The sequence below is a fragment of the Perca fluviatilis genome, chromosome 2 (assembly GCF_010015445.1).
Source record: "Perca fluviatilis chromosome 2, GENO_Pfluv_1.0, whole genome shotgun sequence".
Classification (NCBI taxonomy): Eukaryota; Metazoa; Chordata; class Actinopteri; order Perciformes; family Percidae; genus Perca; species Perca fluviatilis.
Window position 1 is genome coordinate 21,637,010 of NC_053113.1, and position 19,749 is coordinate 21,656,758.

Genomic DNA, 19,749 nt, shown 5'->3' on the forward strand with positions numbered 1-19,749 from the left:
GTAAAGTATGGTGGTCCATCTATTGGATTAGCGGAGGGATTTTACTGTGGCATTAATCTGAGAAGACAGCAGGCGACCCAGGCTGGGCTCACGCTGAGCTGTTGTGTCTCTTAGTCTCTGGCTGTCACTCAGTTGCTGTTTCACCTCCATCAGACAACAGGAACAGCAGATCTATCAGCCAACATGAACCTTTTCTGCTTCTCGCTGGTAAGATACACTTTTAATGTCTGCATTTACTTAACGAGCTGTGTGTGAGTAGCTGAGAGGAACAATAACTTCAGCATTGTGGTGCAAATGTGGGCTTGGCCACAAGCAATACATTAAATATCTGTAAATGATGGCATGCTGCATAAGCCATTGTGTGGGAACAAATGTACACGGTTGTTATAACAGTGTTTCAGCCTCTAAATAACCACACACAATCCTAAAGACAGGCGACTGTAACTCTAGTGAGACTCCTACCGTTAGTTCTTGTTTGTAGTCAGATCGATAACCCACTGACTATTTAATCATTAGAATATCCTTCTGAGATTTTGTCTCAAAATACATACAATACAAAAATACTTCCAAAAACTTCTGCTTTATTAAGTTTCCCTCAGATGTACCATCCCTGTACTACATGAGAAGAGTGTAATGCAGTAGTACTAGATGTGTGTACTTTAATGCTGTAGTTTATGTATTATTTGATGCATTTTTGATGCTAGAAGAGAATGCAGGAAGAAATTATTGATAAGTGAAGTGACCAGGGTAAACACAAGGCAGCATACACACACACACACACACACACACACACCAGACACACACAGAGGCTTGAACTGTGATTGCACTGATTGTCCTCTATGTTGCTATTATTGCCCATAAGGTGTACGATGACTTCTTATACAAACTCATTCATGAGATATGCAGTATATAAAAAAAACATTATAAATGCATGTAGTTTGGTTTATGTCATAATTTGGCACAATGGTTAAAGACACAATGAGGAGTTATTTATATACTGTAAAAACTTAATTGGGTGAAATAAACATATAACACATCCCCAAATTCAACATATTACAGTAACGGAATAAAGGGAAGTGGTATTGAAGTGTAGAAAGGTACACATATTAAACATTCAGTCAAAAAAGGAAGACAATGCTATCCTACATGGGCTATTATGAGAGTTCAAACCTGAAACAGCTGATCTTATAAACCGATGAACATTATAAACTAAAACACCTTCTTTTATTGCCACTACAAATGTCTCTCTGTCCAGTGAGGAGATAAGATGTCATTGTATGGACAGGACGAGTTCCTAGAAGGAATCCAAACAAGCCAAACACATTTTAATCCACACAGAAATCTGTGCTGAGGAATTTCAATCCTCCAGTTCATCCATGGCTGACAAGCACATTTAAAAGAGCTTTGGAGCAGCATTAGCAGCCTGTCCCTACAGTCATATCAAATCCTCATAACTCTAATTGTGACGCGTTGTGTCTGATCACAACGCAACACATAGGCCTATTTATGTGGGCTATCTCGTACACTTCTTTTGGTTTTCGCAGTTTTATGCTCTGGGAACAACCATTATTTAAACTTCAAACTGATGTGTGTGCTTTAGAGTTGCATGGTATTACCTCACCACTGACATAACGTGTGTAACCTACAATAAATCCTTGTGCTTCATCAAACCAAAGTACTAATCAGACTTAATCAATAAACTCACTCAACATGAAATCCATTCATAAATCAAGCCTGCTGCCAAAATTCAACCGTCTAACAGCTGTGTGTCTGTCTGTCTGTCTGTCTGTCCACATGGCATCAGGAGGGGTCTATGGACAGCCTGTATGAGGCGGTGCAGAGCTCCAGTGATGACCGCCCAACACCGCCCGTCCCAAGCCGCTCCTCCAGCCGCACGTGCAGCCGTTCCTGCAGCCGCTCCTGCAGTCCAGCGGTCCTGCTGGATGAAAACACAAAATGGGGAGGTTCTGGGAGATCTATTTCTATGGTGAGGCGGAAGCATACTGTGTGTCAACACACACATGCATGTCTTACAGATTGTGAACAGTGGAGCCATGAGAACAATCGTTACCAGATTGTATGGGGTCATTTCTCAGAGGAATTGGGACTTTTGGGCTTTCACCCACCAGATTGTACCTATAAAATAAAGCTGATTATAAAATGAACAGAGCCAGTTGACAGCTGCTGCTGCTGAAGCCAGACCATTCAGATTGTTTGAGTCAAGCTTGTCATGTAAATTAAATTTCACTGAAAAATAATTTATTCATCAAATCCATTTGAATATGACGGGAAATTGCATATTTTGCACAGATTGTTAAACACTAACATCTGACTAAAAATGCTTTGTTTTCTTTCAGGAGATGCCTATGCAGCAGGGGACCAACTCCTATAAAAAGAAAAGAAGGTGAGTGCACCAGAGAGTTAGACACAAACATGCTTACATGGCACTAGTGGCACCAAGCTCACAGGTAAATATATTGTCTATTGGGTTACTTGCTCCTGACATACTACATTGACATTGTAGTCCTGCCAGGTATTCAGGCATCCCTCTGTTTCTTTTGTTGGATGTGCGTGCAAACTGCAGAGAAAATCGGCCATGCAGGGGAAAGGGCTTTATCATAGAGTAATAATATGGCTTCAAAGGAAAGGCTCCCTGTTTATTTTCACTGAGGGTTAATACTGTAAATCCTTCCTGCAGCAGAGCAGACGGGCTCTTCAGCAGTGCTCCTCTCCTCATCCTTATCTTTAGTTCATTTGGTCTGGTCAATACAATGCTGTGTCTTAAGAAGAGGGATTGGCAGCTCAAACAAAAAAAAAAGCTTAACATATTGTTTAGTTTGATTGCTGGTGAATGTTTTTGAGAAGAAGTGCCCTGTGGCAACGGAAAGCAGAAGGCAGATTATAGCTTTGGGTTCGTTAGACTAAGCGGATTCAAGGCCCACCTAGTCCCCCAGTCGCCTCAACACCTCCACTCACCCGGCTTTACTTTGAAAGAAACCTCTGCACATAATCTACTTGTCGTGTGATTTATGTGCTCTATGGTCATCTTCTTTACAGAGTTTCTGTCATATTTTGTTGTTGCATTAAATAACTGTACATTATAAAGAACCATCATATCAGTGGGGTTGTTATCAAACTAAAGAGCTAGAACAAATCTTCAAACACTAACTAGAAGGCAACTGTGTAATATTATATGTCTTTGTTAATTTTACTTTCAGGACGCATATATCCAAATCTGCATCAGATAACGAAACACTGGGTGAGTACAAACAATTTCCTTTGTGTTTTGTTATTGCTGGATGAATTTGTAAAATGTGCATTGTATTCATTAGTGTCTAGGGGAAATAAACATAACGTCCAAAATTATATTCACCTGTATCATGAACTTAAAGGAAGACTACAGTAAAATAATTAACTTTTTTTAAAACTGCTAAAACAATACTGTTTAGATTTTAGATTTAGATTAAAAACTCCAATAATCTACAAGGCTGCCTGTCCGAAAACAATTTAATTTAGTGTCTCTGTGGCCTCCCCCCTCCCCCGATCTTGTGTGATTTGTCTCCCTACACGACAGATAACCCCGGCTGTAATACTGCAGTCTGGCAGCCTGCCAAAAGCCAAGAAGATTTAGTCCACATCACCAACAATCACAATGAAGGTAAATAAAAATATAAATAGGTTTAAATAATCTATATGCCAATGTTCATTTGAATTTGGGTTTGCCAAACAATCAACTACCAAATTTGTACTTCAAACTATTGAGTATTTAATAATGTTACACATGCCTGCAATGATCATACATGATGCATAATCCAAAGCAGCGGTAGGCCTTTTCTATAGCTGCTGGGATTGTGGGGAAGAAATTCTCAAGGTACTGACGTGGTACAACAAATCACTGATCATTTACAGTGGCGTTTTAAATAATAGGTTCAAACACTGTCTGAGGGAATACAAAGGGATAATTTTATGGAAGATGTCAAGTTAATTTTTATTAACTCAGACTGATAAAGTCTTATACTGACTTCAGAACTTCAAACTTTGGAATACGTTTGTACACAACAAGGACTGTGGATTTTGTTCACCATCACTTCCATTGGAAGCACATTAGGAAGGGATCTTTTAATGTACATTATGAACAGAAAGAATGAGTACAGCAAGCAGAACCTGTTTCAATGACTGACTGTTGTTTTAGGACAGACTTAAACAATGTAAAAATGTCCTCTAATCCTGAGGAGTAGCTGAAATACATGGATACATCAGCTTCCTGTGTAACCTCTTGTTGGGAGATGTGACTTTTCTTTTGGTTGTCCAGTGTTTCACTAACCTGTAATTATGTATATAGTGTAATATGTTGTGTCACCCTAGAGATGAGGAAGACTAAACACAGAACAGAAACCAAAGAAGGGAAAGGAGCCCATCATTCTGGCACAAAGAAAAAAGAGAAACAGCTTTCCAGCCAGGTAAAAATGAAAACTTTCACTTCAGTCTTGTCAGCCAGCTTCACTTATTGATGATTTATTATTGATGCTAACACTGTTATGTTACATTTAAACAGAAATGTTTGGAATGCTTCCACTTACATATTTGATGGCATGGCTGTGGGTAACAGAAATATAATTAAGATCCAAGTGAAACAGTTAATAGTTTTGTAGTTAGGAGAGAAGTGAGAAATCTGAGAAAGAGGAAGAGCCGTGGGCTCGAAACTTCTACAGGGAGCTATTTGGAGTGCAGATCTATTTGTTTTCTATGATATCCTTTGATCCAACACTCATCCCTTTGGGCACTATAGAATGTTCTTGTCTTCTTCTTTTTTTAACTGGCCAAAGAGCAACCAACAAAGAAGATATTTGAAATCCTTGTGTCCTTCTGTTAAAGCACATGCTCACCCTCCTTTATATTTCTGCACCACAGTTATTAATAAAGCCCTAAATTAAATAATTGTCCATCACAGATTAATGCATTTGTGTCATCCTGAAGTTTTAGCAGTAGTAAAATAAACCTGTTGCTGCACCAGTAGATGTGAGCATGTTTGCAAGTGCAGTCTCATGGTCACACATGGCACACCAGATCATTTTGTGTCAACTTAGGAGTTTCAAGCTGCCACCTGCTTGTGACATCCAGACTCTGGTGGCCTAAATGGCACAATAATTTAACATAAATGCTGATTGGGTTTTGTTCAAAGACTGGTTTTAATACAGAGCAGATGGTCTGAGGGTTCTGCCCTCTTTTAATCGCTGGTCCACATGGCAGGGAGAGATGTTAAAACAACTAGAGGAGGACTTTGTCTCTGTGTGTGTGTGTGTGTGTGTGTATGTGTGTGTGTGTGTGTGTGTGTGTGTGTGTGTGTGTGTGTGTGTGTGTGTGTGTGTGTGTGTGTGAGAATGTTTTGGGTGGTGAGGGTTTAGAGGCCACATGCCTGACTAAAGCCAATCATAGTGAGAAGCAAACAAAACAGAGCTTGCCAGTAGTGGATCAGCAGCAGCTCTCAGCGCCTCACAACGTTGGCTGCTGAAAGGACCAGTGACCCAAATGGGATTTGGTAGTGGATACTGTGTTTACCCTTTTTATAAATAACCACCAGAAAAAATGTGGGCACAGCATTGCTTTGAGCTAAATGGGAATATCAGCATGCTAACATCCTCAAATGATAATGCTAACATGCCGATGTAAGCCGGTATAGTGTTTACCAAGTTCACCATTTTAATTCAACATGTTAGCATGCTAACATTTACTAATTGTCACAAACTACAGCTCATGCTGATGGGATTGTTTTAATTTTTTAGCAGGTATTTGGTCATAAACCAAAGTAGGCTATACTGGAAAATAAAAGTGTGTTTTATTGTCATTTCAACCATATACACGAAACAATATTTCACCATGGCTCAAGTGGTGTTACACATTTAAAATAAAAAAAACCCGACAATTATATAAAAACGACATACGAAACAGGCAACATTTAGTGCACACACATTATAGGCTCCCTAAATTTCTGCTAACGCATTGGTAGCATTAGCGCTTGGTGGGATGTAAACACTGAGTATAAACACAGCTGTGAATTTGTGTGGAATGTAGAATGGTCGGTATTTAACAGTCACAAACTCCACTAGCGGTTAGCAGTAGTTGGATGAAAGCACCCCATTTCTGCACCAGTCCATGTCCGTGTTAACACAGCCCACCTCCACATGTCTTACCCAACAGAGCAGCATCTGCTCGGAAGGCTTTAGGATAGCGGAGTCCGGTACACTGTTGTTTAGCCATGTTTCCACAAAAACAAAGCAGTCTCTGAACTCGTGTTGGGAGTTTCGTTGAAGTTGGATGTAGTCCAGTTTGTTGTCTAATGAGCGGACACTTGCAAACAGGATGGATGGGACAGGTGGCCGGCTAGCGTTAGCTTTCCACCTAGCTCGAACTCCTGCCCTCGTTCCGTGTTTCCACTTTCTCGCACACCACTTTCGAGGTCCCCTTCCCCGGCTAGCGGCATCGGGCGACACTGCAGGCTGAGGTGCTGGTCTCCGTAGCAGGCGAAGCTCGCTTAGTGTGTCGAGTACTCAGAGTTTCCTGCATATTCTCCGATCTGTACCAATGTATCCCGGTGGTACACATGTGCGGTAGTTTGAATGCATATAATTGGAAATTTGCTGCTGAAAAGAGAGCGCCTGTTAGCTTAGCTTCAAGATGACTGGCACTGGAGTCACATCGGCTAGTGACAGTCCCACCCCCTATGGGCAGGTTGAAAACATACGGAACAAGCTGGCTGTAGTCCATAGCCTTTGGGCAAAAATGCCTCTGATGACGCTAAATGACGATTTTTGCGTCATCAGAGGCTTTTTTCCAGACCCACAATACAGAGAAATCTAGTCTCAGGGGGACATGAGGGAGGGAAGCAAGGTCATTCGAAAATACTACCGGGTTTCTACTGATACAAATCTTAATGCTAATCGGTGAAGTATCCCTTTAAAAGCAATCCTGTGAGGAATGGGAATGGCTTTACCAAAGCCATTCATGGCACTCCATCCAATAGTTGTTTAGATATTTTACTAAAACACAAAAATGTCATTCTGTGGGGACCATGGAATGGTACAAAAATGTGATGGCAATTTGATTTCAATCTGGACCAAATGGTGGACTGACCGACATACACAATATAAAGGCACATTCCTCAAGCCATGCCACTAGCATGGCTAAAAACTGAGCTTTGCTACATGAAAGTTTTCTATTGCCATAAAGGCTCATTTATGTTCTATTTAGCATTTAGAAGAGGTGTCATATTTTACAGATTTAGAAATGTAAGTATTTATATGTGTTGTATGTTGCATCTTCCCAGAGTGTCCATGTCAATGGCATGGTGACAGAGTTTAAACCTGCTGTCAAAAGAAACCAAAAGACTGGAAAGAAACCAGGTGGAAAGAGTGGGAAACAGGGGTCAAAGAAGAGTCACAACTCCACAGGTGAGACAACTTTCTAAAACAACAGTGAGATAAGGATACTGTTTCCCTACTCTAAATATTAAACTGTCCTTTCTGACCTCTCAAGCGTCTGGATGACTCAATGCCCAAGCTGTGACTAACCTATACTCGTGCTCACAGTATTGGAACAGGCCCATGCAGCATTTGTAAAACTGTTCTGATGAATTCTGAATAATACTTCTGCTTTTAAGTGTTGCAACGCCTTTCATTGTATGTGTCTGTAGTGTCCCTACAATAAAGGTACACAGAAGACTGCTTTATAGCAAAAGAAGCATCAGTTTAAACTACACATTTGGATTACAAGGGCAAAGCACACACCACAGGAACTCTAATTAGTCTGTTTGGCCATCTTCATTTCCTTTTACTTTCTTTCCGGTTCTGCCTCGATGTGTAAAGTGGTCTTACAGTCCCCTTCATCTAGCACAGCCGTTTCTAGGGCAGAAAATCTCTTCACTGTCTTTAAATTTAGTCTCTTGTGAATGTAAATGTTTGAAGAGAGAAAAAGCTGTATTTCTTTGCGTGACTGTGTAAATCTGCCAAGTAGTTTTGTGGTGGTTTTACGACACTCAGTGGGAAGCGCAAATGCAGAACTATAAATCACTCTGCATTGCTGTAATGAACAACATGACGCAGAAGTCTTACTCCAGTTTAAATATTAACATCACTGACATTACGACAGTCTCAGAAACTTGTCAGTTTTTAATATATTGTAGTATATTCAATGTATGTTTTCTTCTGTCACCTCGCTCAGTGCACTCCCCACCATGCACTATGAGCCCACCCACGGGACCCCACTATCTTGACGTGCCATACATGTCGGACAGGAGGCCCTACCTAGGCAAGTCCTCCACTCTACCCGCTCAGGAGAACGCAACCCCGGGACGCTGCATAGACATGGTCACCCTCCCTGGTGGAGCGACGCCAACCCACACCCACCACCAGCGCTGGAGCAATCCAGGTGACAGCAGTCCTGCCTGGGGGACCATCCAGCACACCTGCCACAGGCCACTCACAGAGTATCGCGTGCACTCCCGTGACTTCACCATGTCACCCGGAAAGGAGTGGGAAGGAAGTCAGCAGCAGGAAACGGCCCAGGATGACAGCTTGAAACGGGACTGTAAACCCCAGATTCCCCCAAGGGTGCCGCGATCCATTACAGATGTGGATCTATCAGAACCAAATGTAAGTTTCTGCTGGTCGTTATCTGTATTAAAAAAACATTACTTAGTCCTTGAAAGAGATCAGAGCATGCTCTGAGTATGATGCTTAACTTTTCATCATGCACATTTCCACTTCAGAACTGCTTATGCTGCACTTTTGCCCCACATGCTGATACAATATGCTTGAATGGGTTGCTGATAGGCACCATAATATTAAACAGAGATTCCCATGTCTTTTTGATTAAACAGCAGGTCTAGGCGCTATATAAATACTGTGAAAGCATCAAAACCCACAGAGAAATGTACACAGCCCATATTCAGAAATGGTGCCTTTAAACGAGCCGTTAGGACATCTGTACGGTTATGATGTCACAACTATACTATATATAAGTAGGAAGTGCCACTACAGTGTTGCAATGATGGTGCAGAGACTCTGAGAGTGCAGATGCGGAAGACCCGGAAAAGCTGATCAATCATAGCAGACTTTTTCGGGAGGCAGCATAAAGACAGGCTCTAAAGACTGAGGTTAAATACATGTATATTCAGATAGACAGTATCGGGAAATACTGTGTTTTTTTAACATTAAAGCATGTACACATGTTCTAGTAAAAACCCAAAATACATGTATGAACCTGAAAATGATCATGATATGGGACCTTTAAACCCCACGGACCCAGTGGCAGGTCTTTACTGTAAGGGCATATATTTCTAGATTCATCTTAGACTCTCCCATTGGGATTCTTTCAGTCAGTTGCTGTTCAATACAGCAGGATCAATAGTCACACAGTGTACCACACAATAGTGCAGATTGACCTTAAAGGTCAGTGCCTTTGCGTGCACTTGAGAGCTCTCAAAGCATAAGACCTCTGATGATTCTCAGTGAGCATGTGCAGTGTCCGCCCTGTGCGACACAAAGCAGTTAAAGCTTAACATGAGTTGTGGAGAAAATAGTCTAAGATGAAAAGGATGATCCGGTGTAGAGATTACAAAATCCCTATGGATCTATAGTGTCACTGGTTTGTCGGGGTAAAATGTCATTTAATTTGCCATGAAGCCTCTTAAGAGTAGAAGAGATGGTGTAGAGGTTAAGACTCTCTTGTACTCCCTCTTTACTGGCCTTAATGCTCTCCTACGAGTCCTACAAGTCCATTTTCTCTGCTCATGCATTTACCTTTTGGCCAGTACCATATGGTCGATCAAATGTCTAATGACATGTTTCAATACTATGAGATTCTAAACATGCCATACTTTTACAACTTATACTTTAATGCACATACACCGCAAATATGCATTTTAGAAAATCCAAATTCAATCCCCTTCTCCAGTTCTGGTTAAAATCTAACTCCTCCCTGACAGTGCTTTAAAATATTTCAACAAACATCAGGTGACTTTTTTAAATGGTATATCTCATTTTGAACTATTCAGATGAACAACTGCCTCTCCAGGGAGTCAAGAGCCTCAGAGGTAATAGACTTGAAGGGTTAATCTGGATCGACAGGAGTTTATGGTTGATTGCAAGATGTGGGATTAGGCAATGTTTTTTTTTAACTGACGGATTGAAATACCCCCACAATGTAAACACAGCGGCAAATCCCCACATGGCAACACCAGAGGAATGACTGACAGTAATGTAGGATCCTGTGGAGCAACCAACTGCCTCACACTCACCGGGGAGGCCGTGTTTTGTAATAGGGTTACAGGTGGTTATTTAGTGATTTCCAACCCTTGTCTAAAAACTAAAATCTACTGTAGACACACTCGTTTTCATGTCTTGGTTTTTCTAAGACATACCATGAAATATATCCACTTTCATATTGAGAGCAGAGATCAACCGGAAAGTGTTTTGACACAAATGATGTGCCACTTTCAGCTGTTCCTCTGTCATAGATCAGCACTTCCTCAAAAGTATTTACCCCACATTAGGAAATGACTGCATAGAATAAGTACTCCAGCATCATTTACCATAACCAAGTTCCCCATTGCTATTAAAAGGACCTTTTGAGGAATATCCAACTTTTTCTTTTTACATTTTTATGTGTCGTCTTTCCATTTTATCTATGAAATAAAAAAACAGCTTTTTTCCCTGTAAAGTTTAGTAGAATAACTATACTACTGGTTTGTTCATGTGAATGTCACTTAATATATTATCACTCACTCCAGTGTTTTTTTGATTGAGCTATACAGCCCAATCTGAGCAGATCAACCCCAGTAATGCAACACAGTAGCAGATATGACACACAACTACCACAGATATAAAACCTAAATGCAGCCGTTCCTGGAAGTGGTTCTTAATGTCTTTGTCGAGCGGGCCACAAAATGCAAACTCAAGCACTTGTATTTTTCCCTTTCAAAGCGATTCTGCACAAGAGACACAGTCAATTGTCAATTGCCTCACATCCTGTGTGTTGTAAGGAAGTGGGCCAGCCAGCCCATCAGAAAGGCAGCCTCAGTGTTAGTTAACACTTCACTGTCAGGAGAGTGGGGTAAAGACAAGAGAAAAGCAAGGCCCAAGATTTGACAATAACCTTAAGACAGGAGAAAATGTTACAGAGGACGGCGTCCAATGTGTCAGACAAAGTAAAGAGCAGCAAGCCAAAGGTAGGTGAAAATTGAAACAAATTACGGGGATAATAGGAGGCAAGATATGACATTTATTGGCAAGCAAAGATATCAAAGTGTCACTTTTGACATCGTCATTTTAAAAATGACCAATGTTCTCAAAAAAAGACAGCTACAAACTTTGTAGCTGAATTTAACTAGAAAATACTGATTGAACACTAAAAGACTAGTTGACATAATGTGACGTTTTGTCTACATAGTAAACTGTACTTTTCAAGTAAATTCTCAATGAAAACAGACAAAAAACAATGGCAATAAAATGCAAACGATACAATAACACAAAAACTAAAATCGGGGAAGAAAATGTTTAAAAAGAAATCCTTCAATTCTGTCGCTGTATTTGTAGACTCTACAAGTACACATCAGACGAGGGCTTTCTAGCAGTATGGAGCTCATATTTAACCAGGATTTCCAGGGATTACTCATTTATATAATTATTTTGGAAATAATGGGGAGTCGGGAGAGATTATAATGACTTTTAGTTTGATGAAAAATTGAAAAAAAGAAGGAAAGAATTATAACTGAGCTGAGAAAAGCAACTATGAGTCATGTCGCCAGTGTTGTAAATGTAACACTTTTATGTATGTATTTATCTACTCATTTTAAATACTGACATGTTTGCCAGTGCAGCTGTACAGAGAAAATATTCTCTCTGCTACCACATGACCTGCAACATGATTTTACATGACCACAAATGTACCGCATATTGTACAAGCCCTCATTTCAACAATCGTGGAACAGACTGAATATTGGCTGCCTGCATATACAGTACATACACTGGAGGTGCCTTCCATTTGCTTTTACACTGTTATCTCGAATTAGTTGACTTTACTAGAAATTTGGTGGAAACCCGTGGCCTTAAACCCTCTTAAGTTTTTACAGAAGGGTGAAACTTAACATGTTAAGTTGTATTAACACAAAGCGGTAAGTTGATGCAGTAGACAAAAAGCTAGCATTAGTAGTCATTACTAGAAATCATTAGTAAACATAAATTCTTTTTTTCTGGAGTCGTGTTGTCTAAAATAAGCATGTTAAGTTCAAAATGCAAAGAAGCATTACAAATATAAAATATTGGGTTACTTATCAATGCTTGAGAAATAATTTGTATATATAAATATTGTTTTTTCCTTTATGTCAGCATGATTTGAATAATGCATTCAACACATTTATTCCAAAGATAAAGAGGGAAAATAATCAACATAACAGCAACATTTTCCAATGTGCAGAAAGTAGCTCCAGAGACATTCGTAGATTCCCAAACTGATTTTATATAAAAGATCACTTTCTCGCTGCCTAGACCCCATCAGTCCCTACCCAGGTCTCGGTCATGGTGTAACAATAAATGTAACCATATAAAACTAAAACCCAGAAAACATAAATGCACACCCCAAACATTAACACAACATTATAAAAACACACTTTAACTAGGATGGAAACCGTTCAGAACATGTCTTTTTTTTCCCCCATGAGCCTTTGCATCGCTTCAGTATACAGTATATACACAGAGCCGGCCCGATTTAAATCATGAATCAGATTCTTTGTGAAAAAATCTGGGATTTTTTTGAGGCCATATCGCCCAGCCCTACTTCCTACTAACACAGAGTATGTCAGTATTGTTTGGCCCTGAAGCCCAAGTAGTTGCGTGAAGTCACTACATTAATAAATCAAAAAGCAGAAGGCTATGAATCTGAACAAATTTAGGTATTGCCCTTCTCCAGCTGACCATCCCCAAAATGCACCAGAATACAGGAAATCACATCTACCAAATTCAAAATTTTCTGGGGGAGCACCCCCAGACCCTCCCTCGCCGTTTGCAACCACTTTTGCACAAATAGAATAGGGGGGGGAGGGTCCTTATGCATCTGTGCCCGGGGGGACAGTAGTTCATAAACCGTCACTGTATTGATACATAATCTCACTGTATTCATTTATAATGTAACATTGACATTTGTGTCAATAATCGTCAAGCACAGGTGACTCCATGTGGTGGGAGGGGGGGCCCCCAAATCAAATTCTGCTTAGGGCACCCAAAAGGCTCGGGCCGGCGCTGTATATACAGTACAAATAGACCATCCACCCGGGTCATAGAGTGAATGCAGCAGGTATTTACTGTAAGGACTTCTGAGCCTTGGGACAGCTTCGACAAGGATTCAAAAGAGCAATGACTTGATGTTATATATTGCTACACAAACGTGCCAGTTGTCTCTTTGACACCCTTTGTCTTTTAATCCTCCCCACAGCGCTCCACCAGCTTTGGCAGGTTTGAGGGTCTCAGACATCACTCTTCACAAGCCAAACTAGAGGAAAATGGAACAACTGCGGTTTGTAGATTTGTTTTTATTTCATTTGTATGTGCATAATGGCAAACCATGTCATATAATAGAAAAAAAGTATAGTAGTTAATTGATTTTCCCCTTTTGCACAAATATGTGCAGCCATAATGCTCTGAGGTGTTTTGTATTAAAAAATGTGACATTGGAAAACAAGGTTCATACTGGGAAAAACCCTTTACTGCACAGGAAGTGATGCATTTTACTCTATGTTGATGGAGCAGAGATACAAATTGTTTGGACAAAAAAGTATTAAAAATATGAGGAGCCAAATTCTTTAATATCACAGTACTACTATATTTAGTAAACCAACTCTCTTTACACAGCTTCCAGAAGAAAGTGAGATTTTGGACCCAAACAAATCAGCTGGACTTGGGAAGAAGATGAAGGCAATTTCTCTGACCATGCGCAGAAAAATGGGCAAAAAACACGTCAAGTCTTTCTCTGAGGAGGCAGTAAGTCACTGAAATACACAAAAACACACACACACACACACACACACACATACAACACAAACACACACACACAAAGCCCTTCTAGGGACGGGCATTGGAAATTAGCAATAGCTATACATTCTGTGATGCTGTACATTGGAGATTTGTTGCACAAATGTCTAAGCATCTGTCCCAAATAAACATCAAATGAAAAACACACACACACACACAAACACACACACACACACACACACACACACACACATTAATCAACTATTTGAGAGCACAAATGATAAAAAAAAACCCTTGACAGCTGTCACATCCTGTAAAAGTCCAAACTCGACGACAATTGGCCTCAGTTACAGCAAACCTGTGCTGTTTTTCTCAAGAGTATTATCGCTTTCATCACTTATAAACCCACATCCTCCAACATGATGCTGTTGTTGCCAATATTTAAATGACGTACTTTGATCTGAAAAGCGTCTTCTTGCAGTTGTGTGTTTTAACACTGTTGAGAGATAAGAGGAGTGTCTCTGTAACTTTCACGATGTCTGTTTTAGTTTCCTTGTTGTCTTTCACTTTCATGTTGATATAGTTGATCAGTTAACTGGAGTTTGCACACTTTTGTTCATTTCATCTATAATCAATTAAGAATCATACGAATGACTGTATTCCATGACATGTCTCTCAATTAAAAAAAACGGTGTATCTTTTCTTTCCCTTCGCAGGGTGATGACACAGATAAAGACCCAGAGGCAGAGACAGAGAGTGGCCCACCAGCTGAGAAAAACTCTGCAAAGACAAGCAACTCCTTAGAGAGTCTTTACAGCGGCCAGAGCTCCTCTAGTAAGAATCTGCACATACTGCATACACTGCAAGTCTGGACCAAATAGTTCTGGGTTGTTTTAGTCCACATAGTGAATGCACGTGTGGGGTTATATGATTCCACAAACAAAAGACTCTGGAAGTCAGCTGATCCATGGGAATTATCTAGTACAAGGTGATATTCTTAGACAACCCCTACTGTGTAATCATACTGTGTCGTGTTGTGTTTGTGGGTTCAGGTGGTGTGACCAGCGAGTCCAACGGTTCTGGTCAGAGAGACAGTCTGAGGCTGGAGGAGGACGGCTCCTATCAGGGACAGTTCTGTGGCAGAGCTCGCGTCCACACAGACTTCGTTCCCAGCCCGTATGACACAGACTCCCTCAAACTCAAGGTGAGACACAACACTGTTTGTGCAGTGATATGTTGTGCGGTGACGATTCCCGGATGTCAATTATTATCTTAACAGATAAAGATTTTCATGACGTTCACTATCATTTTTTTTCAAGGTCGGTGACATCATCAACATCATCAGTAAGCCTCCGATGGGCATCTGGACAGGCATGCTTAACAACAAAGTGGGCAACTTCAAGTTCATATACGTAGATGTTTTGGTGGAGAAAGAGGAACAAGAGGAAGCTCCCAAGATCAGACAACAGAAGCTGTGCAAAAGACCTCGGCCTAAAACGTTGCTGGAGTTACTGGAGCGACTGAATCTCGAGGTGAGGACAGCGTCACTCACTTGTTTTAGTCTGGTCACAAGCGAGAGGGTCATCAGACAGTTACAACCATAACAAGGAAGCAGTTACAGTTTTTTTTTCGATTGCTAAACGACACTGGGCACAACTGAAGCCACATGTGTAAAAACTCCAACTACAGTCTGCATTACCTTTGGTTAACTAAACCAAACAGTTCACATCTCCTGCACAACTCTTCACACGCGTCTCAAAACAGGCTCAGTGCAGCCAAACACTATGAACAATCCTCACTGAGATGATACACACTGTCACTCAGAACACACTGAGAGTAAAAACACTAGCATCAAACACCAATACAGAAATTACTAACTTTTCATCTTTACAGTTTGAACAATTGAAGTGACTTTACACTACTTACTGTAAAAGAGTTACCTCATCTGTTAGGGGTATGCCTTGATGAGTACGGAACTCCTCTAATGCTGTAAACCTAATCTGACAAAAATAAATCCAAAATGAATCCTGTTAAAGTTCTAATTTACCATGAAATGTTGCGATACTTTCATAACTCAACCTCAAAGATGTATATAGGTAAAATACCCATTACATGACATTATCAAGTCTCTGTGGTCTCCAATGCGAAACCAGTACTGTAGCTTTGCAAATACTTTGTACCACACATGATCTGAAACTTGATGCGTAGAGAGATATTTAAGAGATGAACGGTGAATGTGTACATTGTTTCTTTTTTTGTTTAACTCAAATACACTGTGTGGGTTAATGGTAATGAAGACACCTCTGTTGCTGTAGGAGTATGCCTCTGCCTTGCTGTTAAACGGCTACCAGACAGTGGAGGACCTGTTGCACCTGCAGGAGAAACACCTGATAGAGCTGAACGTCAAAGACCCCGAGCACAGACGCAAGCTGCTTGCTGCTGCTGACTGCCGCTACACAGGTGAGCAACAGCCCAAGCAATGACTATCACTTGTATTACTGTAAAAATTACCAACAATTCATTCTATAGATCAATAATTACCGCTTAATTAAACAGCAGCATGGTCAACTAAAAAACTGATAAAAGTGTAGTTCATTTTCAGTAAGATGATCACTCTAAGACAATAAACTAAGATCCGAAAGTGAAGGCTCTCCATTATTCGTAGGTGTCTTATTTTTGCAGTTATGACTCACTGTACATATTGCTATTTTTTCAATTAAATTCAATTCAATTTTATATATAGTATTAAATTGTTTCATAGCAGACATTTTTACTTGTCATAGTTGTGTCACAGACTGGCTCAATGAATGTTATGAGGGGGGTTACTTAAAACATAATTTATGAACTAAAGTTAACACAAAACAAAAGTAGTGGGTAGATCAACAATGTCAGCAATGAAAGAAGTGCATGGATGTTTGTCATGTACTGGGGAGGTGTTGAAGGTGCAAACCTCCCTTCCTCCTCACAAGTGCCTGACAACACATGGCCTACAGCTTCACAAAGCAAACTCCCAATGGCCAGTTGTCACAAACTCCCAACTAATAAATAGACAGAGCTGGAATGATCAAATAAGGGCCGATCAAAGTAGCATACCCAAAGGTTCCTTTAAACCAAAGGCCCAACAGCCAATCAAATCATAGCAAGACACACATGCAAAGAGGTAACCTAGCTAGATCAACAAGGCTCACACAAACAAAACCAAACAAAGCATGCACGTCCTACCAAAGCTGCTTGACCAAGCTGTCAGGTTGCAGGCACAGTGTTCAAGGTAACTTAACAATCAGAACCAATCAGAAATGAGCATTCAACAAAGCCTTGTGACAAGAGTAATTTTACCAAAAGCTTTAGTGACTTTCGTGACACATAAACAGCAAGAGATGCCACAGTAAATATATTTCTATGAACTGTAAGTTTAACATACATATAGAACGATGCAAATGTCGGTCATTGTTTTTTCGTCAACTTGGTTGGAAATTATTTGAAATTTAATTTGTATTGCAGAATAACAAGTTTGTTATGTGAAAGTGGAGACTTTTTGCCACACAGAAGAGAAATACAAACCTGCGCGCAGCGAGAGGCTTATAAGTGATTTCCTGTTACTCAGATTGAAAGTGCTTAATGGGGCAGAAGGTGTTCCTGTAATCTGATGTCTTGAAGCAGAAGGCTGCTCAGTGCTGTGTGAATGAAAACAAAACTACTTTCCAGTATAAAGAAGGAACAAAATCCACTTGCTAGTTATGTTCAGTCTGCTCATGTTTTATTGCACTTGTAGACAAGGCAAATTAAAGGTCATTGTAATTTTTCTGTTTGGGTGACAGCGTGACTAAACAGATGGCATCGGCTGCAGTGTGACCCTGCCAAGCTTGTTGACTCACATGAGATGCCAGTAATTTAATCAAGCTGACCTCCATTAGGTTAGTAGTTTGGCAACATGGACAGGAGGATTAGTAGCTTCCATCAATGAAGCAGAAATATAAAAAATATTGTGGAATATCTTTACTCCGAGAGAGTGCAAACTAAAAGTCAAAGAGGACATTTGAGGTATATCTAAAAGAGGAAGACATGTTTTCCGCTGCCGAGTCACACTGCAGAAGTTATTTCAATATTTGGGTTATTGGGCCAGTCGCAGTAAGCCAACAACATCCTGGTTTCAGTAACTTTATAATAACCTTAAATCTTTAAACAAATGTACAGTGCTATTACAGAAATAATTTACTGTAATGTCAAAGAGAATCAGCCTTACACATTTAAATATGTTACTTTCCACTGACTAAAGCACTTTGCACATATTTTATCTTCTCTAATGTAGTTGTGGAAACAGAAACTTGTAATATTATGACATTTGATTTAATTCCATTTGGTTTGTGGCCGCAGGTGATGACGTTAGGGATGCAGAGGAGCACAGATCTTCCCACAGTCTACAGGAAGAAGACAGCGACTGTCCCAGAGACTCAGGTTGCTTCATCCCATCTGAATGTTCAGACAGCAAGGAGGACACAGAGCAGCTCACAGACACTGTGCACTCTTAGTGTGATTACTTTTTAGATAGATACTTTGAAAATTTGAATTCAGTGTTGGGTATTTTCTTATCATCAATTATTGCCCAATTTTCCTCAAAATTTCATGTTTATATTCCTTATTACAACAAGCCAACAGCTAATGTAAAAGCTTTTTAAAAGTGTGATAGGAAGAAAAAACAACAAATATTCTATCTTATCCATATGTCACTTTATCAAGATATTACTCAAGTTGTAAATTTTGATTTCCAGAGTTTTCTTTATTCTATGTTGTTGAAAAAGTGATATTTCATTGATTAAATGTCACTTGTATTTATTCTGTGTTTTTCTCTCCATATAAAGCTTTTATTTATCACATCTGCATCATTTTGATCTTTCACATCAAATCCAATCTCAATTCAACATCCAGTGTAATCTTTTTTTCTTTTTCTTGAATGAAAGGATGTTGGTGAAGGGATGTTTTTGAAATGTAGTGTCTGGGTTTAAACAATGCTTATTCAAATATTGCCTGTAGTGTATACTGTACAGAAAAAAAATTATGTTATTTTCTGAACGTGTGCGTGTGTGTGTGAGAGAGAGAGAGAGAGCCTGTGTGTCTGAAATCAGGTATGAACCGATGTGAAAGTCAGTATTCAACTGTTTTCAAATTTTTTGGAAATAAAATCAAAGAGATACAATCAAATGTAATTTTGTGTTGTTTTGTAAGTCGGAATTATTTATTTCACCACCAGTAGCTACTGTCCCTGATATATATATATATATATATATATGAATAATTTTAAACATATTATGTCTGTATATGTTTCTTGGCAGAGGCATTTGTCCACAATAAACAGTTTATTATCATTGAAATATGTTCAGTGAACCAAAGTCGCCTCCATCAAACGTCAGTTGTCAACAACGCGTCACCAACTGGGAAACTCGGTTATCAAAATCCAGCCCGAGTTTCCCACCTCTGATTCCCACCGTACGTTACGTGAATGGTGACGTTTTCACTCGGAAAAACGTTTTTCCGATGTCCATGAACGCACGGTACGAACACGGAAACGTCACGAAACTTTCGTGTTACGTTGCATGTCGCTAGCGTTGATGGGAAGTGTAGTTCAAGGCTGGATGTGCGGTATCCATGGCGTCTACTCTCACATTGCCACACAGCCTCTTTTATATGGATAATATAGATGAATCAGTATCAGGTCAATATGATTATTCTT

The 19,749-nt window shown here is 39.9% G+C and overlaps 1 protein-coding gene across 3 annotated transcripts; it reads left to right on the forward strand.

Annotated features, from left to right (window-relative positions):
• Nucleotides 1-87: 87 nt before the first annotated feature.
• samsn1a (SAM domain, SH3 domain and nuclear localisation signals 1a) lies at nucleotides 88-19,225 on the forward strand. 3 transcript variants are annotated; one of them, XM_039822987.1, is made up of 15 exons: nucleotides 88-207; nucleotides 1,805-1,987; nucleotides 2,358-2,404; nucleotides 3,219-3,259; nucleotides 3,575-3,658; nucleotides 4,366-4,460; nucleotides 7,325-7,448; nucleotides 8,218-8,648; nucleotides 13,486-13,566; nucleotides 13,902-14,030; nucleotides 14,738-14,855; nucleotides 15,068-15,225; nucleotides 15,341-15,553; nucleotides 16,337-16,481; nucleotides 18,396-19,225. In XM_039822987.1, the coding sequence occupies exons 1-15, from the start codon at nucleotides 184-186 to the stop codon at nucleotides 18,548-18,550; spliced, it is 2,028 nt and encodes a 675-aa protein (XP_039678921.1). In that variant the 5' UTR covers nucleotides 88-183; the 3' UTR covers nucleotides 18,551-19,225. The 3 variants fall into 3 exon arrangements, with proteins under 3 accessions (XP_039678921.1, XP_039678925.1, XP_039678935.1); XM_039822991.1 differs by having other exon boundaries at nucleotides 91-207; nucleotides 15,074-15,225; XM_039823001.1 differs by lacking the exons at nucleotides 88-207; nucleotides 1,805-1,987; nucleotides 2,358-2,404; ... (3 more) ...; nucleotides 7,325-7,448; nucleotides 8,218-8,648 and adding an exon at nucleotides 11,038-11,224 and having other exon boundaries at nucleotides 15,074-15,225.
• Nucleotides 19,226-19,749: the final 524 nt, after the last annotated feature.

Coding starts and splice junctions, on each gene's coding strand:
- samsn1a (XM_039822987.1), top strand. CDS start 184: ATGAACCTTTTCTGCTTCTCGCTG. Junction 3,659..4,365: donor CACCAACAATCACAATGAAG/GTAAATAAAAAT, acceptor GTGTCACCCTAG/AGATGAGGAAGACTAAACAC. Junction 14,856..15,067: donor CAGCGGCCAGAGCTCCTCTA/GTAAGAATCTGC, acceptor TTGTGTTTGTGG/GTTCAGGTGGTGTGACCAGC.